At 37.8% G+C, this 27069-nt stretch overlaps 3 protein-coding genes, 1 long non-coding RNA gene and 2 pseudogenes across 4 annotated transcripts; 2 read left to right on the forward strand and 4 right to left on the reverse strand.

Annotated features, from left to right (window-relative positions):
* Nucleotides 1-74: 74 nt before the first annotated feature.
* On the reverse strand, nucleotides 75-5889 carry LOC111345493 (uncharacterized). The gene is made up of 3 exons (XM_088748759.1): nucleotides 5735-5889; nucleotides 3384-3646; nucleotides 75-327 (listed from the first exon to the last, which is right to left on the reverse strand). Exons 1-3 carry the CDS (start codon nucleotides 5805-5807, stop codon nucleotides 202-204), a joined length of 462 nt encoding a protein of 153 aa, XP_088604885.1. The 5' UTR covers nucleotides 5808-5889; the 3' UTR covers nucleotides 75-201.
* On the forward strand, nucleotides 1961-2476 carry LOC148737913 (uncharacterized; annotated as a pseudogene).
* Nucleotides 5890-11482: 5593 nt separating the features above from the next.
* LOC148737914 (uncharacterized) lies at nucleotides 11483-12943 on the reverse strand (annotated as a pseudogene).
* A 3344-nt stretch (nucleotides 12944-16287) lies between these two features.
* Nucleotides 16288-20375, reverse strand: LOC148737915 (uncharacterized). The gene is made up of 6 exons (XM_088748750.1): nucleotides 20213-20375; nucleotides 19212-19391; nucleotides 18057-18893; nucleotides 17767-17849; nucleotides 17334-17553; nucleotides 16288-16788 (listed from the first exon to the last, which is right to left on the reverse strand). The coding sequence occupies exons 1-6, from the start codon at nucleotides 20373-20375 to the stop codon at nucleotides 16667-16669; spliced, it is 1605 nt and encodes a 534-aa protein (XP_088604876.1). The 3' UTR covers nucleotides 16288-16666.
* A 60-nt stretch (nucleotides 20376-20435) lies between these two features.
* LOC148737916 (uncharacterized) lies at nucleotides 20436-27046 on the forward strand. Its single transcript, XM_088748749.1, has 9 exons — nucleotides 20436-21386; nucleotides 21888-22128; nucleotides 22613-22725; nucleotides 23108-23391; nucleotides 23750-24017; nucleotides 24224-24421; nucleotides 24697-24854; nucleotides 25102-25208; nucleotides 25393-27046. The coding sequence occupies exons 1-9, from the start codon at nucleotides 20531-20533 to the stop codon at nucleotides 25907-25909; spliced, it is 2742 nt and encodes a 913-aa protein (XP_088604875.1). The 5' UTR covers nucleotides 20436-20530; the 3' UTR covers nucleotides 25910-27046.
* On the reverse strand, nucleotides 22153-23983 carry LOC148737917 (uncharacterized). Its single transcript, XR_015996657.1, has 2 exons — nucleotides 23843-23983; nucleotides 22153-23373 (listed from the first exon to the last, which is right to left on the reverse strand). It is a non-coding gene; the product is annotated as an uncharacterized LOC148737917 (long non-coding RNA).
* Nucleotides 27047-27069: the final 23 nt, after the last annotated feature.

A 27069-nucleotide genomic window follows, 5' to 3' on the forward strand; every position in this document is an offset into this window, starting at 1 on the left:
ACAGAATGCCTGTAATAGGCTGGAGTAACATGCCAACTTAAAAACACATAATGGGGCTGGCTTGAGTTCCTTTCTAAAGAAAGAGCAACAAAATTGAAATCTCGTTTCATAATAGAAGTAGAGCCAATTTTGAATCTTAAACCGTCCGAAGGAATAGGCCCCCGTGTTGTAATAAACTGTACAAAATTAATTTTAATTATTTTAAGTCTTGCCTTTTTCACAATCGTGGCCAGTGAATCCAGACGCACATAAGCATCGATATCGTTTTGTTGTGAATCCCGACTGGCAGGTGCCGTGGTTTTTGCATGGAGATTGAGCACAAAAATTCTTAAAAATAAAGAGGAAAAAAAGAGATGGGATGTCACAATTAATTGCTCAATACCTTAACAGCATTCTCCGACATCTCTCCTAGAACTTGAGTACAAAAAAAAAGAAGAGAAAAAGAAAAGAAAATAAATCTGTAGGGGGCGCCTGTAGATAGGATTTAAAGAGTATAGTGACGTTCCTAAGAACAGCATTTAGGAATCCCAGTCGTAGCTCAATTGTATCTTTCTGCCTGTTCTAAGCATCCCCTGAGCCATGAGATGGATCTAATTATTGCGATTGTTTTTAAGCTTCGAAAACAATGGAATAAAACTGCCTTTTGCAGAAATGCCTTAAAATGACCATTCCAGTTATCTTTGCTCCCGAGAATTTTCTTGTTAGAAGCGTGGTTGTGCTTTCATTAATAGAACAGCGATAAATTGTTTACTCAAGGCAGGTGAACATGGTTCTAAAATGGATGCGACAAATTACTCGCTTATGTGAACAGTGTTGGGTGTCCTCAAGGCACTCAATATCGCGGAGGGCCGAGCGACCACTCCACGAGAATTATAGACCGCTCCTTTCAGACCATGTGCGAGAAGAAGTAGGATTTTTCCTCTGTGGAAATCGTTGCGTTCAGTTGAGAATAAAGAAAAACCACGTTCGCAGCCAAAGGACCTGCATCACGAACGAGCTAGCCGAAAAACTCCAGTTGCCAATCACAAGATCAGAAACACTAACAGTGTATACATGCAGTGTATCAAAACCCAGAGAGCTTCACACTCCTATCACTGAACTCCGGCTTTTAACAAAGGGTGGATCATCTCTGCATTTAAGAGTCAATGTTGTACCCACGATAACCGGTAACCTACAACGAACCTACTTCAACCCACAGAAACTCAGTCACCTACTGAAGGATATCCCCCTTGCCGACTCAGTACCCTCAACTACAGAAACTGCTAGCATAGAACTGTTGCTAGGAAATGATTATTACTGTGATATTTTCTCTGGTGACATTGCCATGAAAGCAGTCAGTCCAGGATTAAACCTCATGGAATCCAAGTTGGGATGGATCCTAACAGGCAGAGTAAAGTGTCATGATGACAAACCAGACAGCTCCATCCCAATGTTGACCTACACGTCCAGGCCTATCAGTGTACATCTGAGTGCTCGGTCTGATGACAAGCAGCCATTAGCTGCACAAAAGACACAACTTGAAGAAGTTTTGGAAGCTTGAAACCCTGGGCATCAGAGAGCCTGTACAAGAAAATGAAGATGACACAGCTTTACAAATATTTAACGAAACAATCCACTTTGAAGACGGACGGTACCAAGTAACCTGGCCTTGGAAAGAACAGTCTCCATCATTACCAACCAATTATGAACTGGCAATGGGAAGATTGAGATCCCAAGTCAATAGACCGTCACGAAATGACAAACATCTCCAGAAATAAGATGCCGTAATCCAGGACCAAGGGCAGAAGGGAATTGTGGAAGTCGTCCCAGTTGAAGATTGTAAAAACACCTTGAAACATTACATGACTATCTTGGACCCTTGTATGTGAAGGTCAGTCAGCCATCAGCAACCCAAAAAGTCTGGTTGTGTCTGTTTACTTGTTTAGCTGTTAGGGCTATTCACTTAGAAGTCGTTCATGACATGACCGCTGAAAAATTCCTGTTCTGCCTAAGAAGATTCATTTCCACACGTGGAAAACCGAAGGAGATAACTGCCGACAATGCTTTCCAGTTCAAAGTGGTAAAGTCGACTGTTGAAGAAGCATGGCAACACCCCATGACAAGTCCTGACACACAAAGTTACCTGGCCAACGAAGGCACAAAGTGGAGCTTCATCATTGAACTGGCCCCCCTGGATGGGTGGTTTCTATGAAAGGCTTATCGGACTTGTGAAGGAGTCTCTTCGAAAGAGTATCGGAAGATTTGTCTTAATATAGTTCAACTGGAAACTGTTGTGAAGGAAGTCGAAGCAGTAATCAATTCCCGGCCATTAGTCTACGTAGTACCTGACTTCAGCTCTGGATTCACACTCACCCCAGGAAATTTCCTCAGCCTTAACCCAAATACAGGCGTACCATCTCCAGCAGAAGAAGATCGACAGCAAGACCCAGATTTCCTTAGCGAATTGAGTTCTTCAAAAAAACTCCTTGACAAGTGACGTAAGGTTCAGAAACATCATGAAACGTTTTGGAACCTACGGTTCAACGAATGTGTTCTGAGTTTGCGTGAACTGACTCGGAACCACTTAAAAGCTCCCAGGATACAATCCTCAACCCAACCCATTAAAGGAGACGTTGTACTTCTGAAGGAAAACACGCCACGAGGTACCTGGAAATTAGCCGTTGTGGAGAAACTAATTTCAAGTACAGATGGGGAAATCAGAGCCGCAACAATCCGAACAGGCAAGTTGCTAAACCATACGCTCAACTTCTTGTACCCCCTGGAATGTGCTGTACAACGAGAAAGCCCAACCCAGCCCAATCCAGCCCAGCGGAGGTGAGGATGACCAGTATGATGCAAGCCACCAGAGAAGCAAACAAAAAATTACCACTGAGCGCCCAAACCGGAAGGTAGCTATTAAAGCAAGACAAGCCCTAATCAAACTGTTGACCATTTGATCCTGATCGCGAATTGTTATCTCGTTTCTTCAATTTTTTTTTTGGCCATGATAACTCCATTTCATTCTGTTGAAAAGATTTCCTTCAATCTCGAACATTGACAGTTAGAACTTTTTGGTTGAGGGGTGTCGCGGATCCGGAGGGCCGAGCGACCACTCCACGAGAATTAGCGACTGCTCCTTTCAGACCATGTGTGATAAGAAGTATGATTTTTTCCTCCATGTAAATCGTTGTATTCAGTTGAGAATAAAGGAAAATCGCGTAGCGACACTCAAAGGATTTTTATTTTGGTAATTGCTTATCTACAAAAGATCCGTAACGACGTTAGCAGGTGTTTAAAAATTATGTAAAATAACAAATAATGAATGAAAGTATCCCTCAGCTCTCAAGAATAGCTTAAAGATAGAGAAGCGCGATTGACATTTAATTAACAGCTCGTCCATGTACCTTAGTTCCATGGTACACGTAGTTCGCTGTTTGTACCAGATCCTCATCATACTCTTTAGCCGTTGAGTTATTTAGTTCACAGTTGTGTGCTTCTGCTCCATTTTCTCCAAAATAAAAGTTAACGCTGACGCAGTTATAGTCCAGGTAGCAACGATATTCGCACGTGTCCCTGTCAATCACACTGATATTTGCTATGGAGTGGTTAATGAGACGTTCTCCCACGAAGAACAGAGTCGATGGAAAGGCTAATATACGGCATTGATCTAAAAATACAAATCACTAAATGTTAAATAGCGACATGGGTCATGACTTCTAAAAGTCTCAGTTGTTGTTAAACTCGCCTTCCAAGCGCTTCGTACTTATACTGATAGATAGATAGATAGATAGATAGATAGATTGATAGATAGATAGACAGATAACTTATTAGGCACCGAATCCATAGAGCTAAGTCACTTATTTACACATACTCATTAAGATGCCAAGATCAAATTAAAAATATTCTTTATTTTTTTTCGAGTCGAAAAGATCTCTAGAAAAGGATTGTATGACCTTCAAAAGCCACATAAGTCTTTTCTTTCTTTTCTTTCTTTTCTTTTGACCCCTGTTGCCCCAGCTTACATCAAACAAAGTATATCTCTCTTTGTTTTTCCTTGCAATTACTTTCTGCGGGACTCCTGAAACAACTAGCTTCACAGTTCAACAAAAGTAGATATTTGCATAAAAAAACAATGATTTTTAAGCTCTGTGAATAGACGAAAATAGCTTTGGAGTTGACATTATGTTATCCCTAAACGCAGGACGATTTATGGCCGTAGCAAGAAATCTGAGCTTTCTTACCCTTCTTTAAAATAGTACGAAATATTTGAGTGTTGTTGAATCGATTACTTGTCTTAAAAGCTTACAATTTTCAACACAAACAAATTCTCGTCGTAAATTCTAGCAAAAACTTATTAAAGCATGCTGAGTGCATTTCGCAGGTGTTGTAACTGCGGGAAATTCGTTCGGTTTTCGCTTCCAAGCAGAAAATTTAGCACTTCCTTGTGAAAAGGTTTGGTCTTGGAATATCTCTTGGCCTCACTTCATTTAACTCTTATGCTCCCCACGTGCTCTGAAAACTTCCTGCTGCGGTACATCCATTTTATGAAATGCATGCGCCAAGCACGAACAAATTCTTAATTTTGCATTGTGATCTTTATTTTGTTTTTGTCCTGTTTTGTTGTTCTCATTATCCATATCGAATAAACTTGGTTTAGATAAAACGTGTCCATGATGATTTGATAAAAACCCTCGGAAACCGCTTTTGAAGATTAAAATCTCCCCATCGCTTCATTGTGCATAAATTTTGATTGAATTATGAAAATGCGCTAATAAAGAGTTGCTAAATAAAACTAATTTCAGTATGTTCATGGTTAGACATCCATATCATCTATCTCTTAGCCACCTGTCGAGTGAGAAGTTTTGATGTTCTCGCTCATTCGCAGTCAGCATTCCTTTTGCATTATTGGAAACATAATTACTCTGCCTGCATTTCAACAACTTTCTCGCTGTTTTTATTAGCTTTGAAAAAACTTACTCATTACGCTTCCAAAAATTGCGTAATTCTGTATGTACATAACACAGGAAGGCTGCTATGACGGAGATAATATGCCTCGAATGCCGAGTTCTAAAAATTAGAAGACACTCGTTTTGGTATATGTTTAAAACCTGTCGGCACTATGTTTGCGACGTGTATAAATTTTTACTACGAGAATTTTCTGCAATTAAAAACAAATTATGTCAACTAAATATGAAACCAGCGAATAATTAACTACCCAAAGAGAGAATCTTATTCTCCAGGAGAATGTAAAAAGAAGGAAGGCAATTCTTTGACTTAAAAAAAAAAATATCCTCTCCAACTGGCTAGTTGATATATCAATTCTTATTTCCTTGAGTGCCGGGCTAACTTTAGGCTCTTCCTTCAGTTCGTGCCAGCATTAAAATAAAGGATTTGTGAAAATATATTCATTAATTTTAGATGACCTTGATAAAATTTTAGTGGACCTTTATGAGTGTCTGAAAATAATTCAGTAATTGCGGATGTTGTTCGGTTATAACTAAAAAACTTTGCAAGCACCTTTCACAAATTGTGAAAAATAATTTAAAATAGTTTTGAATGAACAAAAGATAACAGCACATTAAAATGGACGATGAGATTCACTACCCATTTTGTTAATTAGGCCTCTATATACGAGAATTTTAGTCCTCGAAAATATGCGTTTCCTTTTTTTTTCCTTTGATATATTGCTTAGCTGAACAATTAAGAGCAGAATAATAAAGGTTTCTTTTCAAAAAATGCCAGCTTAAAAACATACCATCTGGGCAGGACTGAAATTGTCCGAGAGAAAGAACCACAGAGATAGGGAACAAGAGGAGAAAAACTCCCATGTCCGCGAAAAACAAGCTGAAAAGAAATCCTTTCGATGTTTTGGAGCAGTGGAGCAAACCGAAGAGCTTAACAGCAGTTTGTTGACTGAGCTGTACCACCAATTAAGGTTACACCTCCTAGAAACGTGTTAGCCAATCACATGTTGTCATGATATATGAAGGATGTTTCGTCACCCGTCACAGAGACGCTGTGAGATTAATTAATGTGTGCTGAAACAGTAAACTTGGTTACTATTCTCCTCTGGCAGTTATTTCCACCTTTCATTCTCTATCCGGACCAACACTAAAGGTCTTAAAACTAGTGCAGTGAGAAGAATATGCTACCTTTCTAACGTCAAAAATGGTTAGATACTCTAGTCTTCTCAGATAGGGACTAATAAATGGAGGTCCCGTCTCCTGCAGGGTTAGAGGTAGGAGACATTAATTTCCCCATGCACGAGATTACTGTGTGATGGCTGTCCTCCCCTGGGGTGGTTTCTGGGTGGTAATTGGCTCTGAAAATCCTCCATGGAGACTGGCAATTAACATATGTATGTTTGTATGTATCCTTAGGGAATCGTCGTGTACCTGTTTTAGTAATTATAAGCAGCATCAGCATCAAATGAGAAAAGAAATTTTCAGTTAAACTGTGAAAATTCAAGCGCATAAAAAAGCCTAGATATTCAAATTGATGTCTCTGTGGCATTCTGACCAAATTTCCTGAGAAATTTTAGAACAAAATTTTAGAGATCATAGCCTCAATGAGGCATATTCTTTTGTTAAGTGTCGCTCTCGCTGAGAGTTTTTTTCAGCCCGATTGCACCTGCAGTTTAAGTATTCTTTTCTCCAAATTAGTGAGTTTTTGATATGCAAATTAAAGTTGAAGAGAAGGTTCTCCTCTGATTCAAAGTGAAGTTTCCATATTTTGTTTGTGAAATGACTAAGTACATCTTTTAACTTGTAGCAAGAGAGAATTTCGTGAGCGCGCTCGACACTTTCGATCGCTGTCCACACGGGCGATCTAGCCAGAAATCAGTTCTAGCTTGTGGCGACACAAAAAAAAGAAGATTGGAGAACAACCAAACTATGAATGTTCAATATTGCCCTAAACAATTTTCACGAGGAAAGAAAAAAAGGAAAAACTTTCTCTCGACGAGAAGTCGTACATTTCCCAACCGATATATGGAGAATGCACTGTCAAATGCCTCAACCCAACGATTGCGTATGACAATTTTTAAACCGGAATTTTCCGCATCTTTTCTTAAAAAAACTTGTTTAGACGAAAATATCTACCACAAAAAACTCAACTTGTCCAAAATAAAACTTTTGGATATGAAATGAATAGTTTTAAAAAGGCCTTTGAAACCTCTATAGATATTCCTTTCGCTTTATTGCGCATCAACAATTATTGAATTATAAAACTCTACGTGGAAGGTTGTTTTATGCAACTACGTACGCGTGATGATGGTAAACATCGCTTTTGAACTCGTGGTCTACCTATCAGATGAGCATATTCTATGCCTCCACTTATCTGTGTTTAAAACCTGCCTAATCATTTTTTTTCTTATTCAGTTGGCTTGTCACCTTATTCGTCAGGTTGCCCAGCAACAGTAAATATGGGAGCCTTAAGTCTCTATGAAGACAATTTTCGAAAGAATAGGCTACTTTTTGAGATCCTATAATTTAGTGTACTTTTTGCCAAATGATGCATATTTCAACTTGCAAGTTTGCACCGTTAAACATTGATCAAGTTTTTCCATGCAAATCTTCTACGTCTTAAGTTTTATTTCTCCCTAGTTTGCAACCGACAAACTTTTCATCAGCAATTCGTTGATGAATCAATCTTACGGAAGACATAAAACGAAACTTATAATGTCACCGCCGCAAACACTATTTTATTATTATTAAAACAAACAAGTGCTATTCACGAAAATTGGAACTTCGAGGAGCCTACAGGCCTGATCGAGAGCTGTTGTTCAGAAAACCTCATAACTGAAGTTCATCTTTCACTTTTTTTTTTTCAGAAAAAAAAATAATTTCGTCATTAAGTCCCAACTGCTTCATATTGATAATTAAAATAAAAATTTTCCATAAGTATTTTCAAAGTTGCGTTACATAACAAATTTTCCCATTCTTATTATTCATATCAGTTAATCTTGTTTAAGTTGAAACGTCTACACATCGAATAAACCATGCAGAGGGAGTCCTTCGATTAAGTTCGAGATCTTCTCATGGCTCCACTGGATATGGGCAGTGATCGGGTTATGAGAAAATTCCTGTGACTGTTTCCATAATGCTTGTATAGCATCTGCATCGTTTATTGGCGCTCAATATTACAGTTATTCCAGGTATAACGCAAGAGAGACCCAAGTGTATGCGCATGCGTTTCACAGCGGATCAATGATAGTTTGCATGATTCTGGAAAGAATGAAAAAGAAAAATCACAAGGATCCAGAATTACAGGAGAAAAATCTTTTCGAAGGGATGGCAGAGAGAATTAACTAATCCAGTACACAGAAATTATTCTGACAGCCTTTAGCTCGCTTGCATGCGATAGTTTTTGTTTTCAAGTGCTAGATTCAGCGCGGTGAATATTCGGTCGCCATATTGGACGGGTAGAGATTTGGTACGAGTGACAAAGCGCGGGGAAGGGAGAAGGGGAGATAACCAGAAAAACCGCCAGCCCGAAACCAATGATTTGTCACAAACCGTCCCATGTCCACTGCGTGACATCCCCGACATGTCACACATTCTTGAAGGAACAATCAAATGGGATGGAATAGAACCTTTTCTCAAAAACTGACTGGCTTGTCATGTAGCAAAACAAAACCTTGAGCGATCGCGGATGGAACGGTGCAGTGATACACCAAATTAAGCGGTAACAAAAGTTGATATCAACAGAAATTTGGAAAACGAGGAATGTAGAATTTGCAAAGCCAGACTACTCTTCCTATACGGGAGACGGCAACTTACATTTGAACGGAAAATTTATTTTGATCCCATAAAGAAAGGAATACAAGGGCCCTGAGTTTTACGATATAGCGAACAAACCTTTGTACGGTTATGCAGTAACTAACTTGGGAATTTGAATTCATTCAGATTATAACTACATTCTAAATATAACCCAATAACTAAATCATACTGAACTGACTAACTAACATACTAACTTATTTTAAACTAACTAGATATTTCAACACGGCAAAAAAACTAGCGTTCACCCTACGGAAAACAAAAGTTGAATTCACGGAATACGTGGCAATTTATTAAAGTTTACGCGCGTTTTGCCTACGGAAAATCCGACGTTTTCTGTGCGTTTTCGCATCAGTGAATCCCAGTATTCGTTCCATTATTCGGTAGTTTTCCTTAGCGGTAAATGCATGCAGGTAAACAATTTATTTTCCGGCATTAACCGCTCGGTTAACGCAGTACCGCAAGCAGCGTGTTTTCCTTTTGTTCATTAACATTTTCCGAGTGAACAACAACGTATTCACCAGAGTTAACAGCTGAAAACACACATTTTCCGGGAAGGTTGATATGTGTAAATACGGGAAAACGTAATGTTTTCCAAAGTTTGCAGTTCGTATAATGCATAGAAAATGCTATGTTTTCTTTTGTTCGCCACCGTTTTTCGCCCGGTAAATGAAATGTTCACAAGAATTATCCAACGTTTTTCCGTGATAGCAAAATCGACGAAATTCATGGAAATGCATTTTCCGGCGTTTTACCTTTCATTGTTGTTCAGTTAATCTATGGAAAATAACAATATGTATTCTGCCATTTACAGCCGTTTTGCGCATTCGAACGCTATGTTCACTGGAATTAACTAACCAAAAGCATGCATTAATTTTCCTGTATTTTCTGCAAAGGTGAATTCGTGCAAGGGATGCATTTTCCCGCGTTTACCGCCGCTCGGTTAATCGCTGTTCGTCAAATTTCACTTCTTGGATTCAACTCTACTGCAGGTTCTCAAAGCATTTTGTCCTATTTCCCACTTCCAGACAGGATAAGCACTCTTTAATAATTATCGCCAAGTTTATTAATGCACAATGATATTAGCGGTACAATTTATTCAGAGTCTAAAATAGAGCCTGATAACAATCGTGTTTCTTAGCCTTATTTAACTTTACACATTTCTCTGTCTAAAGCCAAGAAGAGGCAAAACTTAACCTTTAAAGTACAACTGATGTGATAAAATTTGAAGGATGTATTGTCTGAAAAGTCATGTGTGAATCAATATATACAAACTATGACCAGAAAAGTGTGTTAAGGACATTAGCCAGAAGGCTCATTCTTTGATTGATTATTGATTAGTTCACTAATTTCAGAATGATCTTAGATAGCCACATAGTTACAATGCTTATCTGTTTTTCTGTATTTCGATTGGTTTTGTAATCGGACCTTTCAGCGTCACCACGCGCATATAAAAGGCAATTTTAGCGTCCCTTTAATCAGTTCTTCGTAAGTTTTGAATAGCCTTGGTAAACTTTCGCCCTTTCGTTTTTCTCAACCTCTGGCACAAGCGGGACCGATATGTGAGTACCTTTGTAACTTTGTTTTTCCCTCTCCAGTCTTTTCAGTGTTGGGCGACAATATACAAACAAATATTGCAATGATCTGTATAGATTTAAGATTCAAAGGCTAAATTCGCGCCAATTTGCGAGTCAGTGAACGCCCATCATTTAGATAGAACAATGGGCTGTTTATCAGTCATCAAACTCTTTTAATTTGTTTCCAAACTTTTTTTCTGTTTCACTTGTATTGTTAATCTCGTTATAGACTTTAGAGCCCAGTATTTAACATGCGATTCTTTGATCATGTATTCCGCGGCTTTTCGTTAGATTGATAGAACTTCGTTGTATTGTTGTTTCAGTTTACGATCGATCGTTCGATAGATTGATTGACTGTCAGAATAATCGTTATTTTCGTAATTGATTGTGGTTCGTGGTCGATTGCTTTTCAAGAATAAAGATTCGTGCAAACAGTCAACTTTGGGTTGTCATTTCGATCAGTAAAATAGTCCCAAACACCTCGTTAACCGCGTTTTGGAGCGACACGCCCTTCAACTTTAGAATTTAGATTTTGGTGGCCGTAAACGCTACAAAGTGATTTGTAGATACATGTTTAAATTTCTAAACTTCTATCATAAGCATTTTGCAGAAATGAGTGTCAAGGTTTGAGGAAAAAATAATTTGTGAACTTCATGTGCCGAGGGAATCAAGGCAACATGCTGAGAATGTCACCTTACATTTAATCTTACATCTGCATTAAATCTATTTGAAACACTTCTGATGTTTAAAATTGAGACACTACTCCATCTGATGGAGAGCTAGAGAACTATAAAAGAGAGAATGAAAATTTTAGCTTCCTCTAAAATAGCAGATACATCCAGGATTTTGGGCTCTTTAAAATGAGCATGGCAAACTGTCCTCACAGATAAAAGCTCACTGGAATGCACAATTTAGTCAAATATGAAGTAGTGTGATAATGTTCAAATATCCATTCATATATATGTGAATTATTTGCCAAAAAACACCTGTATTCAATCCTGGACATAAGTGCCAAATAGTGATCAGGGAAGGGAAAATATTCTAGAGACTGAATTCACTTTCCATTGACAATAACTTAAATGTAGGCTGCTCAATAACTTTAATTGCTCAAAATATTACATTTTAGACATGTATAAGTTAACAGTCTTCAAACTCTCTTGTAATCGACCATGATTGTACAAAAGTCTCACTTTAAATTTGCCAACTGAGGTGGTTTCATGTGAGAAAATTGAAATCAGCAAATTGTCAAATTAAAAGCTTAAGTCAGACAGAATAAATGAATGGAGATGGCAGACCTACATTATCTGTATCATTGGGCAAAAATATAGCAAGTTTATAAAAGATGGTCCCTAGAAGAGAATTGAGTGACTGTATACTAAAGTTTAAATTGGATTAAAGTGGTGGCCCAGTGCAATTTTTCTGGGATCTCTCTACTATTTCTATGAATTGGTCTACCAACCCTTCTTTTCACTGACTGCCTCTTTTGCTGATTCGTCATGGAAGACTTGTACCGCTGGTCTAGTATATGGAAGAAGTTGGTAGCTTCTTCTGTCCTCCAGGTAAACAAGGGGGGCCTCTTCACCATTGATGTGGGATCTTCTTCATCAGACTCATCCGAGGAGACAAGACTAGAATGCTGGGCCTCGAAAACTGGTTCCCTAGTCTCTTCTTCACTTGCCACTTTGAGTCTCTTATCCAGTTTCTAAAAGGGAAAAATGTGAAAGAGGTTTTATAATACTGAATGGTGAGCAGTTCCTACAATAAAGCATTTATAAAGCTCTTGAATGAATCTCAGTGTCACTGGTTTAAGTTGTTCTTGGCATAAAAAAGTTTTTTTATCACCAGATCTACAGTTTAATTTGAACCTTAACCAGTTTTTAAATCAAACTTGAATTCAAACCTTCTGAAATTTATTCAAACATACAAGCTGATAAGATAGTTGAGTGTTAAACAGCCAAACAACTTTTTTTACCCTTTCAATTCTCTGTCGCTTCTTCTGCTCCTTCTAATACTGCTCGTACCATTTTCTTCCTGTTGTCTACGTTTCTTTGACGATGCGAAGTTTTGAGAAAGAGCATCTGAAAGGAAAGGTAGGTATGCCAAAATCAGTTATACCAAAAATATTTTCAGTTTGCAGGACTGTAGTGAGCAAGGGGCAAGATGGAGCACTTGTCCCATTTAATTTCAACCCAAAGTTAAAGAGAAATTGTCTTTACGTTTATTTGGCGAAACAATCCCCGATTCAACATACCCAGAATTCTTCTTTCAGTACAAGGAGAATCATTTTGAATCTGCTCTATTTCTTTGACCTCTTTCAAGATGGTGGCTAATACAGCTTCGTTTGGTGGTTCATCCTCTCTGTGAGAAATTAGAAGAACTGCATCCATTAATAATATGACAATGAAACTAAGAAAGATAAATTTCAAGTTAAAACAGGATAAAACAGAGTTCTTGTGCTCGAGTATAAAGCGCAAATTAAAAACCTCTGGAAAATTACTTGAGCTTTTCGTTTTGCAAAGCCGAAACGCGCCAAATTTACCTTGTTTCAAAAAAGACAAAAAAAAAATCCAAAATTAGAAAACAAAGACTACTAGTGAAGGTTTAGTCTGATCGTCCGGGTGAGTGTAGTCCTGAGAAGGACTGTTATCGGTGGTAGGGACTGACGTTTCGACAACCTGTGCGGAAGTCATCATCAGAGTCAAGTGAATGATTGTCGTTAGTAGAATGTTCTTATTCCAGTTCGTGTGAAATGATCGGTTGGTTTTGCCGTGATGTTATTGGCTGTAAGACTCAAGTGACTTAAGTCGGTCGTGATTGTCCTGTTTCGATCTCTCGGTAAAGTTAGGTTGTTCTTTTTCGGTCGTTTATGATGTTTATGTCGTGAATGAGTCGTTTGTATGGAGCAGGTAGTTGTTGACATCTGTTTAGGGGAGTCTGTTGTAAGTTGGTAAACCAGCTTTCCAGAGTCAGTCGTTGAAAATAGTCAGTGCTGTAGGTTAGGCATTGCGCAGAGTCCCAGTCAATGTTGTGGTTGGTAAGTCGATGGTGTTCAGCAATGTGATTGCTGACATCACCTTTCCTCGTCGCCCGTCTGTGTTCAGTCAGTCTTGTCGTGAGGTTTCTGCCATTCTCACCGATGTAGGAGGCTTGGCAGTCGGAACAATTGATCTTATAAATCGTTCCCTGTCTGTTCCTCGGTTCGTCTTTGTCTTTAACGTTGGTTAGTAACTGAAGCAGTGTGGTGATAGAATTGTGGGCGACGCGGATATTGAAGGGTAGTAAGATGCGCGAGATGTTTTCAGACATGCCTTTTATGTACGGTATGGTTGCTGTAGTCGTAGGGGTTGCGGTGTCATTTGTTTCGGTAGTGGTAGTGGAGACTGCTAGTCTCTGCGAAGTCCTATCGTTATCGCTATTGTTTTCATTGAACAAAGACTGAATGCATAATTAATGTATGGGGTTATATGGTACTCTTGCGGAAACAACTTCTAAAGGAAAAATTTTGTATAATTATAGCCTGGGCAATTCCTTCTGATTTTAATAAAGTTTTTTTTGTTATTGTTGTGTTGATATTAGTTGCGAATATGACCGTTATAACAACATAAACCAGCAATTTGCATATACTAGACTATCGAAAATGGCCAGATTGTCTTGAATTTTTGGCTTCAGGAAAAAATTATATGTATGTTGAACTTGAAAGTGAACCGTCTCGAAGTATTTGTAGGATATAAGAGGGAATTCGAGTGTTTTGGTAATGTTTTTCTTAATGTGACGTGCAAGTCATGTTGGTCACGTAATGCGCTTCTTGAGCTCAAATACGCTTATATAAATCGCTCTAAAAATTCGAAGTTTAAGTAGCCCAAAAATTTTAAAGCAGTTTCTGAAAGAAAAACATTGTTTTTGACAACGGTTATTGTCTCAGTTTATGCAGCCATGTAACAATGGCCGATTTTAGTCGCCAAAGTTTAGCTATCTCTGAATGGGTGAAATTTTACCTGAATTATTCGTAAAAAATAGTTTTTTGGGAATCCTAGAAAAAACTCTTTAGAACCTTTGAAAAACATCTTTTGTTTTAGAATTGTTATGTGGTAATCGAATTGCTGGCGAAATAAGCTTTTTCGGCCCGTTATCTTGAGATGCACTATTTCACCGGGAACCGCTTGACCTCCAAAACAAACGTCATTTGTCATAATTTTGAGGCAACAGAATATGCAACAGGAAACCTTTCCCGAAAAATAGAGGTTCATAGTTGACAATATAATAATAATAATAATAATAATAATAATAATGATAATAATATTAATAATAAGGATATATACATATTGAAAAAGGTGAGAAATTCTTGCCTATTAAATAAAAAATTTTAAAAAAAAGATAGGCTTAGTGCAGGCGTCTCACAAGGGCGAATGAAGCGTGCAATCGTTTATTAAACTTGCCATGTTTGATTTAGAGTTTAAGTCAACGTTGGGAAAAGGGGCAGGGAAAGGTGAAAAATATTCATTGCCCCACTACCTCCCCTCTCTTTTTGACCGCCGCTCGCTCGCTCGCCCCCTTTTGTACAAATTTATTTCTTTGCCCAGCCTTCCGTTGCGGTGAAAATCAAAGGTGGCAGCTATAATTTTCACCCAGATAACGCTGAGCACTCGCCAGCCAAAATTACGTCTGTTCTGCTAGCTAAATAAACGGCAACACTGAGAGCATATTCCGTTGTTCTTACTTCACGCTTTCCGACTCCTGATTTCTGGTTCTAGATTTTGGTTCCTGCTTTGCACCGCTGACTTCATTACAGTGCGGCCGCATTAATTACGTCTAGTGTAACGAAGTGTATCAAGTAAAGGAACATAGCACACTAAAACTGCATATTTTTTTTCTCACGGAATGTCTTATTTGCACAGTAACTGGAGGGATCTTGACGTGAGTGAAAACTGTTGGGTTTTATTTTTAGGCAGGAAATTTTGTTGACATGAGTCTACGGTATCATTGTACAGTCATGTTACTCGGTCGTACAGTTTCTTTCGACCTCCTCTCCACTAAATAATGTTTCAGTCGTCATTTGATGTACGTAGCTTTTATAAGTGTGTCCTAACTCGTTTATCATTAGTTTCAAGATTCTGGGAGGAACAAACCGATGAAAGGTTGAATGGACCTGAACTAAATGCGTTATTACTCCCGGTTCAGCGTGACCTCCACTGGGGACTCGCAGCGAATATTTTTTGTTTTTGTTTTTAAAGCGGCACGCACCTGCTTGGCCAAAATTGGTGTTCAAATTCTACCCTTTGATATATATTTTTATAGCATCTTACCCTTCACAGTTTCTCTATAATTTATTTTACAATGTGCATATTATGATGTCCATTCTAATTGCCGAAAGCTTCTTTCAACCCTTACCAAAGCTGTTGATATGGAACATATATGGTCCAAATATGGAAATGGTATGGGACAACATATGGCTAATCTATGAGCATTGCATGGTTTTTATATGGGATGTTAGCTCCCATATCAAACCCATAAATAGTGACTAGTGCCCGCCAAGTGCATTCTATTGTCTTTCACTATGGGATTTCTACGTATTTCGTAAAGTTCCATACATTCCCCATAGGATCTGGTATGGGAATGGTATGGGTCAGTCCCATAGTGATGCCATATGATGGCTGAACATTCTCTATGGGATTGCTACGTATTTCGTAAAGTTCCATATATTCCCCATAGTATCCATTAGGGGAATGGTATGCAACAATCCCATACCATTCCCATAATGACCCTGGACCATTCTCTATGGGATTGCTATGGGATTTTAAAGTTCCATATCATTCCCATAGCATTCAGCAAAGCTGACATCTCATATGGGAACACTATGGGGTCCTTTGACTTCAGCCCCATATCTTTACCATATGATTCAGAAATTACTAAAGGGACTGTGAGGTTAAAGGCAAGTAATGGTGACATCATATTCGTCCATTGAAACCATATCTTTAATTGCATCTAAAATTTCTTGCAAAAAAAATTGAATAGAAATAACAAAAAACCAAAAATCTTATATTTCTTCTAGGTCAACACTATGAAACCGGTAGTTTTCCTCTCGCTCAACACTATCATTAACAACACTACTTTTTTTTATCAAGCAATACGACTTAACTTGCCAACTCTGTCAAATTGTTATTCTTCTTTTTGATCGACACTATAATACGGTTACTGTTATTTTTGGCCAAGACTATGAAACTGTTATTCTGTATTTTGGTCAACATTATCAAACAGAAATTTTCTTTTTGGTCAACATAATGAAATTGGTAAACTCTTGAAGTTAAACAGTTTTACAGTAATTATAAAAAGTGTTCATTCTGCTCGTTGCTCTCGTACTCTTGGGGGCCTTCTAGCTTCCACACATTTCATGTTTATCTTCTGTATGATTTGGCTCGGTTGAGGAGAGTCCTTTGAAAACTTTGAACAGACTTTACCTGAAAAAAAAAGTTTAAGTTAATATTAAGTCATATTTACATGTAAAACAGTACCCCAACTTATACGTGGAATGTTGCCTTACCAAGAAACAAAAATTGCTTGATTGGAGGTAATCAATTGTAATGGGTTCTGTTTTGTTTGCTTGATTTATAAAATTAATAACTTAATTGAAAGCTCAGTGACATTATTTTTTTTTTCATTTACTGGTGTCTTAATTATCTCTACTGTGGCTAAGGGAGTAAGATTAAAACCTTTAGATCAGTTTTATACATTTTTTGTGGAAGTTTCAATCCAGGTTAATTGTAATGGGCTGCAATGGAAACTACTGGGATTCCAGTACTTTGTGTCCAAATAAAACTCTCTCTGCTTCAATTCTATATCATAATTATTGCATGCAAGTTTGTATTAAATTGCTTATTTTTTAAGGACAACAATGCCTTAAAAACTCAGTCAATTCAAGTTCTAATTAGTGAGTTAGAGATCCCCATGACTGCAAGTTATGTACTTATTTCTGAATAAAATAATTCAGTGTTGCACTACTTACCAACAAGGGCATCAACGATGAGGGGGGTCAACGGAATGTTTGCATCACCGCTTTTGCCTTTTCTATCACTTCCCCTTGCACTTGAAATTGCAAGTGTTTCTTTGGTGAAGAATATGTCAACAACAGCGTTGACATATCCGGACCAGGACTTGAACGCAGAACAGTAGGCCCGTTGGTGAGGGTACCAGAAGACACTGGATCCCTCCATGACCTCTACCATCTGTAAATAAAAAAAACGTATACTAAGTTATATTTTAGTCTGTTTGTGACCTCTACATGTTTATTGTTGGTCGTTTGCACTGAAACAGCTTACAAAAAAAATCAAGTTATGGGTACGAAGAATGCCTAATTAACGAACAAATAAATAAACAATACACCACGCAAATATAACTCAATGAAAAAACATAACGTTATATAATATTGTCAGTAATACCTTGTATTCAGCAGCCAATGTGCTGTCCACTACTCCAGCTCCTGGTCTGTTGTTTATAACTTCTGCAGATGTCTTTGATTTTACTTCAGTATTAAAGAAAATAATCTGCTGTTATCACTCTGTTTAAGCTGATCATACTTCATGTTTTTAAAACAGAATTAACTCCTTACTTCACTAAATTCTATTGAGTATCATCTCCAAATGGTACTATAGCCTACATGTAGATGTACATGTGTGTTGGTGTGTAGCTGAAAACATGGAGCTTTCAAACTCAGAAAGTGGAAACTTACATGCTATGTTGAGTCTCTTGTGCACTTTCTCCAGCCGCTTCCTTAACGCTTTTATCTCCATCCTCTGTTCTTTACAGCAGTCACTACTAAAAGCATCAGCATCCTCAAGGATTTGTTCCCCCACCACCTCCTCCTCCATTTCATCATCACTGTTGTCTGCAATGGCACTTTGAAAATGAAGGCCTCTCTTGGGCTCACAGGTTCCCTTTGTTTTAGTAGCAGCTGGCTTTGGGTTAGCAGCTGAAGAGCTCTGCTTCGATTGCACTGATCCTGGAGTGGAGATAACACTGGTGTTTGGGGTTCTGGTGAATGATTTGGTACCAGTAGAACTTCCAGGCACAGTTAGGTTGGCTACTGAAGATTCTTGTATGGTTGATCGCATTGACTCAGGAGTTGTGCTTGGGGTTCTGCCTGATGTGTAAGCGATGCGAGCTGGAGTCATTGGTGACTGGTTCGAAGAGTTGGCTTGGCGAAGTGGTTGGGGTGTGAAAGTGACGCTGGGTGAATCATTTACAATTGTAACCTCATCATTGTGTGTAGTTGCTGTTGTAGAAGCAACCCATCGACTTATAGCCTGGGCCTTTCTTGCTTCCAGCATCATCTTCTGTCTTTCTTGCTCCTGTTCTTTCTTCTTCCTTTTCTCTTCCTTGTTTTGGACAGCCTGCTCCTTTTCTTTAGCACTTTCTGTTGACTCCTGCTTCTTTTTCTTTTTCTGGTTTTCCTTGTCTCCTTCAGGATGCTTTCTTTTTTTCTGTGCTTTGGGCTCCTGTCCTTTGTTTCCATTCTTCTTTTCTTTTTCTAATTGCATCCTCTCCTTCATAAGCTCGTTCTTATCCGCTGTAAAGAAAGATTTTGAAAAAAAAAAAAAAACAGTTCATCCTTTTGCCTTGCAACATTTTAAATGGTAGAAAAACTGAGAAGAGGACAATTCAAAGATTAAGCGAGTGATTTCAAAGTGGCCGACCAGGTGGCGCACAGTCAATTTAAATTAAAAACATCCAAGAGTGAAAGGCATCTTAGGCTGGTGGTACAACAAGCACTGTGCGGAAACTACAAGAGAGAAGATAAGTAAGATAAAACCGTGCCCGGTGGTGGCATTGTACATGTAGTACATGTAAATTAAACCTGGATAAGCGACAATCAAAATTGACTCACCCCCTTTGTTTAGTATCTTGGCATCATAGTATTTACCATTGGGGATCCACAAAGCATTAACGATATCCCCAACTTGCATTTCATTGTCTTCTTCGTCGTCAGGGAAGATGTGTCGAACTTCCTCTTCAGCAAGCACTCTCAAATTTTCATCATCCTCATATTTTACAAGGTACCAAAGTTCTACAGGTGTAACAAAAATTAAAACCCTTTGAATTTTCTTAAATTCAAACAATTAACTGTCAGCAGCAAGAGGCATAAAAAAAACTTTTTTAATTAAGGGGCCAGGCTGTTTGGATGCTTTCTGGGAATACAATCTGTACAGTTACTGGTCACTTTGTCACCAGTGAGTCTCGCCACCAGAAAACAACCCAAGATACTACCAATACCATGCATTTCTAGTTCTTAAAACATGTGCAGAGTGGCATTGAGTTTGTTGGTGGTGAAACTTCCTGTTGGTGAGATGACCGGTAACCATATGTACATACCCCTATGCCCTTTGAATTTTGACTAATGTCTGAAGCAGCAAGTTTTTGGAGCAACAAGAGGACTCTTGTTTCTTGGTCAGTTGTAATGTTTCCCGATTTGCAATACAATAAATATATTACTGGAGCACCAAAGTCAATAGAACTGATTGAAATGTTCTATTCAAGGGGGGAAATCCATTCATAACTTTGGCTCAAATTTTCCTTTTAAGTTCAGTTTACCGGTAGTTTCTGTTATTACTCTCTGGCTAGAGACATTACTTAAACATGTTCCAGGGAAATTTAGGCAACTGATATGTGCAGAGTGAGTAAAGGTAATGTCTTTTCTTTGTCTTCAAATGTTTGATATGCAAGGTCTATAAGCATGCAAGAGTACAAGTGAATCCTTTTGAATAAACTTGATAGTTTGGCAAAAATTATAAACAACTAAGGTGCATGTACTTACTCACTGATCTGACAACATGCATGCTTGTCGATCACTTTGTGCTTTCATAAACACGATTCAATCGAGTTGCTTACCTTCTCTTAGACGCGCTGGAGCACTTCTTTTCCTTGAATTTCTTTCCATCTTTTCTTGCAGTGGGAATAGGCAAACAAACCTTAAAACTCGCTCTGTATAAGTAACAAACTCTCTGAAGAAAGGCTTGCCGAAATGTGTGAAAAATTTGAAAAGGACGCGCATTTCGGCGTGGGTCTGAAGGGCTCTCGTTATTGGTCAATTTAACACCACGTGTTCTTGTGTTGAGTCCGAAAGTCCACTACGCACGCGCACTTGAATAACAACACGTGTGGGGTTAACGTGTGAGGGACCGGGAACTAGACTTTAAGTCAACAAACATGGCCGACGATGGCGAGAAGGTTGCACGAGAACAAAGAGGTCGCTACCGAGAATACATGCGTCATTCTAATCCATACAAATTTCCAGCGGCAAGAAGACGAAAAGGCAACCTCTATAAAGCGAAACAATCATCAACTGGTACACGAAATGATTTAAACAAATGCGATGTTGAAGAAATGATTCCCGACACGCGACATGCACAGCCTCTTTGTACTGGCGATCCTGCTGAAATATTCGAAGCAGAAACAAACAGCATGATTTTAGGTGAAGACTGCAGCTATTTTCAAGTGCAAGACATGGAAGATTCAAGCACATTTGGAGTGGAAGAAGAAAATAATTTGGGGATAAGCGGAGACGAATTTGAACTGTTTGATTCCGCGGATACTAACACTTTTGAACAATTTGTCAAAGACGAGGATGCTTGCTCGGACATTTTCAGTGACTGTGAGAACCCTGATGAAATAGACACTGAATGCATTCCAGAACATTGTGGAGCAGAATCAGATGACATGCTATATTCGGGAGCTCCAATCACAAGTAACTCAAGTGTTGTGTTGTTGCTATCTTTCGTGTTTAAGCACAAGCTTACACGTGAAGCATTCAATGATTTGCTTGCAGTAATAGAGGCTCACTGTCCCCGGCCTAACAACTGCAAGACAACAGTAAACAACCTGTTCCAATTTCTGAGCAGAGCGAAGGGAAATGTTGTCAAGGATTACTTCTGTGGTTTCTGCAAGGCATATTATGGCAAAGATGTCAAAGGAAACTGTACCATTTGTGGCAAAAGCATCCAAAACAACGGTGGATTCTTCATTGAAGTGCCTATTGAAAATCAGCTACTTAAGTTTTTCTCTGGTAAGTGCAAGACTAAGTATGTAATTGTGTTACAGTATTAAAGTATTTTCAAATGCTACTACCACAGTCCAACAGTCGTCATAATTTATAACATAATATCGTTATTATTTTCATTATCTATAACAAAATTCTGGTTCTGGAGAGGCCTATTTGTCATGTAATTGGTGCATGATCAGGTTGGTACTGTACATGTACTGGTATCCAATGTCTGCATACTTCAAATCGGATACCTGTAATTGGACACCTACGTCATTTGCAGGTCAATCGACATCAATGGACAGTTTTTTGGGTCCGGGGAGGTGGGGATTTCACACAAATCATGTGCATTCTGATACAGGGATTTGAACCTGGAACTGCAAAAATTAATGCATGCCTCTTTTGCATATGAGCTGTTACTGAATACAATTTAAGCATAGATTACAGGGAAATGTAAAATGCTAGTATGCCCTCTACATCAAGAACGTTCAGCTATGTTTTATACAAGGGTCTCTTTTTCTTCAGATTCAGAATTTGTTGATGGACTAAAGTACCGATTTCACCGAGTTAAGAGGGCTGAAGACAATATAGAAGATGTCTATGATGGTTCCCTTTACAAAAGCAAGAGTGGTCCAGGTGGATTTCTTCTAGAGCCATATAACATCTCAGTAAAACTTAACACTGATGGTGTGGCAATATTTCGTTCATCACAATTTGGAGTTTGGCCTCTGTTTCTCCTCGTTAATGAGCTTCCTCCATCACTAAGGTACACAAATATATGTAGGCCCAATACCGGTATTTACCACACTGTATTTTAAAAAAAGTAAGGACAACAATAATTACAGTATTATTCACCCTCAAACATCCATTCTCAGTTATATGTATCAAATGAAATGTGTTGTATTAATGAGTCAGAATGCAGTTACATGTACATTAACTTTAAGGAGTCACAAGCTCTTGTAGGTAGTTAACAGTATAAAATTATGTAAGTTGTACACTATAGAGTACTTGCAAAGTGAACAGATACTTGCATAGTGCCTTCCTTTCTCAGGTGTATAAATGGTTACCAGAAAATTTACTCCTGGGGATAAAACTGCAATCGACTAGCATCTCATCCAGGGGGGAGTAGAAATACTCCTAGTCGGTTCATGTTAAAATAAACTAGGATAAGCCCCAGCTCTGATGAGCCACTTGCCTTGTATATGGACTATCTTACCTAAGCACTTACACCAGATATGTTACTTTTACAGGAGAACTAACAAGTACAGAATATTTGGTGGTCTATGGTTTGGTGAAGAGAAACCTTTTTTCTCAACTTTCTTCAAGCCATTTGTTGACACTTTGTGGAAAACAGAAATGCATGGTTAGTAAAAAACAATTACATTTGGATAAGTCACCTAAATTTTCATTTATTTTTCCATAAAATAAATTTTTTGTGTAAAGGTACTGTACTCATCCATCAATAGCCGTTTTTACAAAGGAATTAAAAAATTGAAAAAAGTAACAATTAAATAAAGAATCTCCAGAACATGTGTCATGTGGTCAGTCTTTTAATTGGAGAGTGCCTTTAGTATAACATGTAATATTTTACTTAAGACTTTAAAAGTTTGTTTATTGAAATAACACCCAAAGACAAACTTAGGAACTCAGTGATTGAAAGTTCTTTGAGGTATGAATTTGGTCTGTATAAAGGGGTTGTTCATAAAAGGAGAAGTTTAAAATTATTGTACTTTTTGATATAACAGGAATTGAAGTCACACTTCCAGATGGAGCAAAGAAGAAATCCAAGGTTATGGCTCTTTCTGGTCACTTTGATCTTCCAGCCAGAGCTGGTGTCCTTGAGCAGATGACATATGTTGGCCACGATAGCTGTAGCTTTTGTGATGAACATGGCGACGTTGTCAAGACTACTGGAAGAGGCCATGTTATGACCTTTCCATTTCGCAACACTCCATCTGGGCATGCTAAACCACGTGATGCAGTGGATGTTAAGGCTCACTCGTACGAAGCCCTTGAAAAGAATGCCACTGTAAGATACCTGTGACTTAATATTTTGATTGTAACTTAATATTTTGATTACATCTAAATAATAAAAAGAACGTTACATGTGGTTCATGGATGTTGAAAAATTTTAAACCAAAGACAAATTTAAACCACAACATAGATATGAATATGATGATTTGTTATTAGTGTGAACAACACAAGATATCAAGAACATAATGACTAAAGCATAACATTGTAAGGAAGAAACTTATTTTTTCTCTATGTTGTTATGTCACTACTGTGAACCAGGTCTTGGAAATGTTGTTGCTCAAGAATATGTATCTTGTTTTAAAATGCCTTTAGTTATTTTTGGGAAAACACTGAACTTCAGATTTCTTTTACAGGTTTGTGGCATTAAGGCACCAAGCCCATTATTACAGTTACCGAGCTTCGACGTTGTTAATGGCATTGCTATAGATGCTATGCACTGTGTCTACCTTGGAGTTGTAAAACAACTTGTTGGCCTGTGGTTTAATTCAAAGCACAGTGATCAGAGGTGGTACTGTGGGAGCCAAGTAGAGATGGTGGATAAACGCCTGCTGGAGATCAAGCCCCCTACTGTGATTACCAGGATCCCAAGAAGTATTCAGCATCATGTAAAATTCTGGAAAGGTAATCAACTTATGAGACATAAGCTGAAGCTTTATTATTTAGTGCACTTATCAGTGTCTTGCTGGGTGGAGGGGGAGAGTGTATTTTATAAATGTAAAGAAAAATGAAAGAAAAAGTTGAAAGTCTTAATTAGTTTCCACACTTACCTAAGCAAGTCCAAGCCTGCATTGATATCATATTCATTTGCACTGTTTCTTCTTTTACAGCTACAGAGTACCGCAACTGGCTACTTTATTATTCCCTACCCTGTTTAAAAGGAATTCTACCTGACGATTATTACCAGCATTATGCCTTGTTGGTTGGTGGCATTACCTTACTGTCTGGAAGATCCATTTCCCCTGGACAACTTCAAATGGCTGGAAAGTTCCTGATTCATTTTGTTGAGATGTTTGATGTGTATTATGGTAAGAAATATTATATGTAATGATAAAAACAGTATATATCACTTGCTATATATAGTGCTAACTATTCAAAGTTTACTCAAGGTGTTATAAATTATTTTCAAGCAACATAACCATGAGCTTGAATTTTTTGGTTAATTAACTCATAAGACTTAAAATCCTTTGTGCTAATAACCAAGATAGGGAATGCACACTTAATGGACACACTGCAAAAGAACTGCAAAAGGTATTTTATTCCTGCCCTTACAGGAAGTACATGTATCTTTTTATATTGACAGATCCAAGATATGTGCTGATGAATCAGCACATGCTGCTTCATTTGGAGAAATCAGTGCGGGATCATGGTCCCCTTTGGAGCAGTTCCTTGTTCGTTTTTGAGGATTGGAATGGAGACCTTTCTAATTATTTCCATGGAACACAAAACATTGCAATCCAGGTCAGCTAGTGTTGCAAACTGTTCAATTAATACTTTGTACAGGAAGTTGATGGTTGTTGTACTCTTCCTGGTATAATTTTAAACAAGTTTTAAGACAATGAATTACTGTTTTGACCAACTTTTAGCCACAAAGTAAAAATAATGGAGTCAGGCCATAATACAATAGAATTTATTCAGTGTGTGTTCTTGTTGTATGTCTTGCATTCAATGGTTCTAAGTTTCCATTTAATTTTTTATTGTTTTGAAGATAATGACTGCTGTGACAAGTCAACAAAGCTTCCCAGAAATGATAAAAGAGATTCCTCCAGGGCATGCAAAAGATCTGGTGCTGCGGCTTCGTGGGCAAACAAACAGGTTGGTAGTTAACCCTTTCGTGGCATATCAATCATTCTACTTACTTATTGTTTTTGTGTATGTTTAACAAATTGTAATCCAATCGCAAGGAACTTCTAAACAAGTCTGGAGTAATATGACTTTAAGTAAAGACCTCTAAGGGGCATAGGTTGTATAACAGCAGTATTTTTTTCTTGTCTTTCAGGACCAACAGGATGCATCTCAAAAATGAGTTTTTTGCAATTGGTGCTCTAAAGAAAGGGACACCTGGTGCACCATTTGAAGAAGATCTTCTGCTTTGTTTGGGTGTGGAGTCCATTGAATGTGTCACTTTCTTTAAACGTCTACAATTTGGGGATGCCATTTTTCACTCACAAATGTACAAGAGAGTTTCAAGAAGAAACAACTTCACCATTGCGTATTGCCAGGGAGGGCACACAAGCTATGGCCAAATTGAAGTGTTCTTTTTGGTTGAGGAAACTTTCAGGATGACTTGTGGCGCAGTCATCGCTCCAATGCCCAAGTCTAGTGGAGTACTTTGTGAAAGGCATGAAGTATTGGGGAATGTTGTCAATCACATTGTTCCTCTCCACCAACCAAAGAAGAACAGATTTGACATTATCCCTTTAGAGGACATTATAGATGTGTGTCTGTACATTAAATTTTCAGATAGTGAGGTGGGATATGCTGCGCATTTTCCTAACCATTTTGAAAAGGACTGAACATTGTCTTGTATACATGTACATGCATTTTCTTTTGCAAATTTTAGACCAAAAATTGTCACTGGCCTGCCAATGTAAAGCGATGAACATCAACAATGATTGTATAAATTCAAATCACTGAATTTTTTTTGCATTCAAGCTTCGTCATCAGTCTTCAACACACAATTGGACGCATAAGGCCTTGCATTTAAGCTTACTGAAGCCTTATTACATTAAATTTTCGCACCACATTAATTTTGTGATTTTGAGGTTTATGCATTTCACAATTTTGCAAAAGGTTTTGTATTTTGAGTCACTTTTATTCTGTGTTTATCAGTGAGGTGATTTACCTCAATTTTGGCAATTTACTGTAAAAATTCTATGACCTAAATATAAGGATTGTTGTACAAATAAGTTTCAAAAACTATTATGTTATCAAGCTTCAGGTCCGTTGACACTCACATCTTCAAAGTTAACTTCACTTTTCATTTTCTTTTGGACTTGCAAACTGTAATTTAACTTATTCTTTCTTGATTTTTACCTAATGCATCACATAATTTTCACATCATGTTATGTACACAAAACTTGTTTTTCATGCCACTTAAACTTTTCAATATTTTAAAATTAATTGCCAAATTCGCAAAGTTTAGGCATTGCAAAGATTTCATGTAATAAGGAACATGTAGCTTGTTATTTTCCTACGTACAGTCTGCAAAGATTTCATTTAATATAAAGCCTTGAATCTTTGCTACCAAACTTAATTTTTCAAACATGAAAAACTTTTTTGAAAAAAGGCCTTCAGTTCATGGTGACAATGAGAAGGATTTATTATTCAACAAAGTATGATGCAGTATATGCATGTTGATATTGTTGTAAGTTTCATAAAACTCAAGTTAACACTTGAATTATGACATGTAACACAATGACAATGCATAGGTGAACAGAAACTTGAATGAAATTTTCATCTATTTTTATTAGGGAAGCATGTCAGAGTGTTGCAAAGTTATCTCTTGACTCATGTAAAATATTCTTAGACTTTTATGGTCATTTCAGTTAAAAAAAATGTAGCCTGTCAGAATAATTAATGGTTTTTGCTCTCTGTTTACAATAGAGGACATTATTGTCTCAGTCCAATTAATAAAATTGTCAATTACTCAATGTGTGGACATGTGTTTTCCCAT

This window comes from Stylophora pistillata, chromosome 2 (assembly GCF_964205215.1).
Source record: "Stylophora pistillata chromosome 2, jaStyPist1.2, whole genome shotgun sequence".
Lineage (NCBI taxonomy): Eukaryota > Metazoa > Cnidaria > Anthozoa > Scleractinia > Pocilloporidae > Stylophora > Stylophora pistillata.

Excerpts from the sequence above, each read along its gene's own strand:
- LOC111345493 (XM_088748759.1), bottom strand. The coding sequence starts at position 5,807 with ATGGGAGTTTTTCTCCTCTTGTTCCCTATCTCTGTGGTTCTTTCTCTC. Across the intron at positions 3,647-5,734 it reads ATTTCAGTCCTGCCCAGATG|ATCAATGCCGTATATTAGCC; the intron begins GTATGTTTTTAA and ends TTGTATTTTTAG. Across the intron at positions 328-3,383 it reads ACGTGTACCATGGAACTAAG|AATTTTTGTGCTCAATCTCC; the intron begins GTACATGGACGA and ends TTTATTTTTAAG.
- LOC148737915 (XM_088748750.1), bottom strand. The coding sequence starts at position 20,375 with ATGCGCGTCCTTTTCAAATTTTTCACACATTTCGGCAAGCCTTTCTTC. Across the intron at positions 18,894-19,211 it reads CAAGATACTAAACAAAGGGG|CGGATAAGAACGAGCTTATG; the intron begins GTGAGTCAATTT and ends CTTTCTTTACAG. Across the intron at positions 17,850-18,056 it reads CAAGAGACTCAACATAGCAT|TAAAATCAAAGACATCTGCA; the intron begins GTAAGTTTCCAC and ends TTAATACTGAAG.
- LOC148737916 (XM_088748749.1), top strand. The coding sequence starts at position 20,531 with ATGGCCGACGATGGCGAGAAGGTTGCACGAGAACAAAGAGGTCGCTAC. Across the intron at positions 24,422-24,696 it reads GATGTTTGATGTGTATTATG|ATCCAAGATATGTGCTGATG; the intron begins GTAAGAAATATT and ends TTATATTGACAG. Across the intron at positions 24,855-25,101 it reads CACAAAACATTGCAATCCAG|ATAATGACTGCTGTGACAAG; the intron begins GTCAGCTAGTGT and ends ATTGTTTTGAAG.